Raw genomic sequence first — 4,652 nt, forward strand, 5'->3', positions numbered from 1 at the left:
TGATTACCCAAGCAAAATCTGACTATACTGTATAAATACCCAGAGAAAAAATCTGTCTCAATTATTTACCTGCTCTGGTACACTCTCGTTTTCCCATTAACTGACAACACAAGAATAAATTTGACTTGATATGTTCAAAAAACATGATTATTGCCTCATTTATGAAAATTCAGTCTGTAGAGAAAAATGAAAAAAAAAAAAAAAATAGACCTAAACACTTTACTACACTTAAGTAAAGGTCCTACCAATGAGGAAAAAGTTTCTTCTTTGGAAGTTTTTGGAATTCTAGATTGATTACCAATATAAGAATAAATTTGACTTGATATGCTCAAAAACATGATTATTGCCTCATTTATGTAAAATTATTTAATTATCTGATTACTCGAGCAAAAATCTGATTACATGATTGGCCAAACGAAAATCTGATTATATAATCACTGGCTGGATATATTAAAAAGCCATGTTGTGAAGTTTGGATTTAACGTAATGTTTATGTTGGGTCTTATTCTGTGAGTTTAAGCAACTGTTTAAGCTCTGGTAAGAGTTTAAGCTCTGGTATTTCACTACAAGCAGACCGTAGAGTAAAGAACCAGAGAAGGAGGGTGCACATGACATTAGAGCTGCCATGGAGCGCAGACAGGGCTATTCAGCAGTTTGGTAGAACACTCAGATCAAACCAGGTCACTGCACCCGAATACGTGTTCCTTATCTCTGAACTGGCTGGAGAACAAAGATTTGCCTCTATCGTTGCCAAAAGATTAGAGAGTCTGGGTGCTCTAACCCATGGAGACAGAAGAGCCACAGAAACTAGAGACCTCAGTCGGTTCAACTTCGACAACAAGTATGGTAGGAATGCTCTCGAGATCGTTATGAAGTCCATTGTGAATCTGGATTCCCCATTGGTCTCCCCGCCCTGTGATTTTGATAGGGATTTCTTTAAAGAAATCCGCAATGGTTTAATTGGTGTGGGACTGATTAACGTGGAGGATCGATCGGGAGTTCTCTCACTAGATAAAGATTACAACAACATTGGGAAGTTCCTGAACCGGATTCTGGGTATGGAGGTGCAGCAGCAGAACGCCCTGTTCCAGTATTTCTCAGACACTTTAAGTGCTGTCGTTCAAAACGCCAAAAAGAATGGCAGATACGACATGGGCATTCTGGATCTGGGCTCTGGAGATGAGAAAGTTAAGAAGTTTGATGTGAAGAAGTTTTTGACACCAGGATATTCCACATCAGGACATGTTGAGCTCTACACGGTGAGTGTGGAGAGGGGTATGTCGTGGGAGGATGCCACCCATGTTTGGGCAGAACAGGATGGGCCAGATGATGGTTTCTATGTGCAGGTACAGAATAACAAGAAAATTGAGGTCAACACCAAAAAGAGGCTCTTCATGGTGTACAGACCCAACACCGGGAAACAGCTCAAACTGGAGGCGTACGCTGACATTCGGAAGAGATGTAAAAAGGTTCTTTCAGATGAAGCCAAGCAGCACTGGATTGATCAGTACCAGTCTTCAGCAGAGATCTGCTCTCATGCATATTGGCGTGGGAACTGTAAGAAGGCCTCAGTGGGACTGCAGTGTGAGATCGGGCTGCGCTGCAGGACGTACTACGTTCTCTGTGGTTCTGTTCTCAGCGTGTGGACCAAAGTAGAAGGCGTTTTGGCGTCTGTCAGCGGGAGCAACGTGAAGATGCAGATCGTGCGTTTGAGAACTGAGGACGGGCAACGGATAGTAGGCCTGATCATTCCACCCAACTGCGTGGCTCCCCTGACCAACATCCTGTCATCGTCAGACCAATCGCAGCAACTGGCAGTACAACAGCAGCAGATGTGGCAGCAGCTGCACCCACAGAGCATCAGCAACACGGTCAATACCTAGCACGGCTCCTGGGCCCAGAGCGGGCACAGGACCTCAGCTCTGCATCACACACCAGCCAGCCAGCCAGCCTCCCCTCCTCTTCCTCCCTGTTGGCATGCCATGAGGAACAGTGCCCTTGGTATTTGATGTTTCAGGGTTCGTGTCCAAAGGTGGCCCAATCCGAACAAGGCTCACTGAATGGACTCTACAGACTTGAAAGCTGGACGGCCTCCCAGGCTGAAGAGGCAGCACTACATTGTGCACTACAGCACTAAGCTCTCACTACATTTTCAATACTCTGATTACCCAAGCAAAATCTGGCTTAATGTGTAAAAAAAAAAAAAAAACTGTGGTATAATGTTTGGGAATTTGCCTGACGTCTTATTCTCTGCATTAATTGGCTGGTTAGTCGTGAAGAAAACAATCTAATTACTTTCCCAATTCTTCTATCGAATTTATATATATATATTTGATTTTTTATAATTTTTTATTTTTATTTATTCTTCTCAGGTAAGAATCAGCGAGTGTTTCAGTGGATTCTTCGTCTGAAGGCTTGTTATCACTTCCAGACGCTTCAGGTTCGTTAGCTTTTCTCACCTGAGATGGGATCTCTGCTGGAGTCCAGGTTTGAACCCCAGTCTTACTAAGCTCCATCCAGGCATTCAAGACAACACAGCACTTATTAGGAGGGAAGGATGGCGGGGTCATTCCTCTTCCCGTTGCTAAGCAACAAGCAACAGATCAGTCAGTGAAGCATCTGTAGGGCTTTCTGTGGACGACTGCTCAGTGTTCTCCTGCAAACCTGTTGAAGTGCTGGATAAAGCTGGCAGGAAGTTGGGGTGTCAGGATCTATATCCGTTGGACGAACCCCCCTCCAGGGCAGGGGAAACAAGGCAAGAAAATTCAGTCTGTAGAGAAAAGTGGAAAAAATAGACCTTCACACTTTACTACACTTAATGTACATGCACACAACACTAATTGAGACCTGTTTTTAATCAGAATAGACTATAAAACAGCAAAGGAAAATGTTTCTAAGTCAATAAAACAATAGCTTAGCCCCGCCCATTGCACTAAAAAAAATAAAAAATAAAACAGAAAAAGAATAAAAAATTAAAAGAGCTCATTTTTACAAATTATGTGTAATTTAGAACATTTTTTCCATGTTAATGAAAATAGTCAATATCAAATCTAAAGCAAAAATGTTGAGCCACAGGCTGCCAATCCAATAGACATAATAAAAGTTACTTATTTTAGTTAGTTGGATTTAATGTTAATATAAATTATATGTTCTAATATTAGAGTCTTCTTTGTGTGCACTGCAGGCAGAAAACAGCGTTATTGTTGTTTTTATTATTATTATTATTATTTTATTTTATTTTATATATATATTTTTTAACACTGGAACATAAATCAGGTCTGAAAGGGTTAAGAAAAGTTGCTGCCAATGATCCCACAGATGTGGGGAATGAGAAAAAAGAATTCTAGATTGATTACCAATAAAAATGTATTGTCTAATCATGATAAAAGTCACATTTATAGACAAACACAGGCTAAATAAAGTAATACCACTTTTTTGATGGAACCCATTGTGCAAACAATCCAAAAAGCAGGCTAAAAAAAGTAAGTGAAACTTTGTGTTAGTGAATTTTTCATGAGCTAATTGGCTAAAAAGTGTTGGAAATGCTGGAAATGTCAGTTTCACAGGTGCTTCTTCCATTAAAAAAAATGACAAATCTGTTCTTTTTAAGATAAAATATTTTAAATCTAAAAAAGGTAAGAAAATTTTGTCTGTAAAGAAAAGTGGAAAAAATAGACCTTCACACTTTACTACACTTAAGTAAAGGTATTTCCGAAGTTAAGGTGCCATCGATGGTTGCAGCAAGCCGGTTGCTGTGGAATCCTACTTAATCATGCACCAAAAAATGAATAAATAGAAAAATATATATATATATATTTTTGCACAATCAGACAAAACAGTCCAGAATATGAATGGTTTTGATGCTCAAACCAGTTTGACACATGCAAACATAAACATCTCGCAGCCCCTTTTTGCTGAGTCAATTGTCTGGTTAATATTTAATAAATGTTTTTATTCTGTCTACGTTTCTGTCGTCTGGAATTTGGATGATGCGTCTGGATTTTTGCAGCCGGGCGGATGTTAATCACATAAACTGCCGCCTTCCTAATGAATGAGCGATTCCCCCTCGCTCCCTCCTAAGGGTGCGTAATGTAGGGCAGGACTGGCGCTGTTTACCGCGGCTGCTGAATAGGAGGCTTTGAGCGAGAGCTGCCGGAGTCGAGACCAGACGCTGCTGAAATATTAATAATGATAATGCTGCTGATTCATCTGAGCATCTACTGAACTCGCTCTTACCTTTATTTTTTACTTATCGCTTATTAATTATTACGGATGTGTGATATTTTACTGTAGTTCCGTATGATTTTGCTAAATCTGCTTGTGTACAGCATTTTGATCATAAACATGTATTTTCGTACCTTCAATTTTCCTAAACTTCGCTAACTTCTGATTTTTTTTTTAAGAATTAAAAATTGATGGGGTTTAAAAGTGCACTTGAACTTCACAAAAGTCTGCTTAAACAATACACACTATTTCTAAAACAGTATATTATTTTTTTTTTCCTAGGTGGTTGCTGTGGTATCCCAGGTCGGTGCTAGAGTATTATTATATGTATTCATTTTAGGCTGTATTTCATGTCGTTGTATAGGTTTGTCAGGTGGTCGCACCCTGCGATGGTGTTGCTAAGGTAATTTAGGTGGTTCATCGGTGGT

The 4,652-nt window shown here is 39.9% G+C and overlaps 1 protein-coding gene across 1 annotated transcript; it reads left to right on the forward strand.

Moving 5' to 3' along the window:
- Positions 1 to 554: 554 nt before the first annotated feature.
- Positions 555 to 2,126, forward strand: LOC111192046 (protein strawberry notch homolog 1-like). The gene has a single exon (XM_022668441.2). The coding sequence runs from the start codon at positions 609 to 611 to the stop codon at positions 1,881 to 1,883; it is 1,275 nt and encodes a 424-aa protein (XP_022524162.2). The 5' UTR covers positions 555 to 608; the 3' UTR covers positions 1,884 to 2,126.
- Positions 2,127 to 4,652: the final 2,526 nt, after the last annotated feature.

The sequence above is a fragment of the Astyanax mexicanus genome, chromosome 22, assembly GCF_023375975.1.
Source record: "Astyanax mexicanus isolate ESR-SI-001 chromosome 22, AstMex3_surface, whole genome shotgun sequence".
Lineage (NCBI taxonomy): Eukaryota > Metazoa > Chordata > Actinopteri > Characiformes > Acestrorhamphidae > Astyanax > Astyanax mexicanus.

Bases quoted from the DNA above. Each gene is read 5' to 3' on its own strand.
- LOC111192046 (XM_022668441.2), top strand. From the start codon at position 609: ATGACATTAGAGCTGCCATGGAGCGCAGACAGGGCTATTCAGCAGTTT.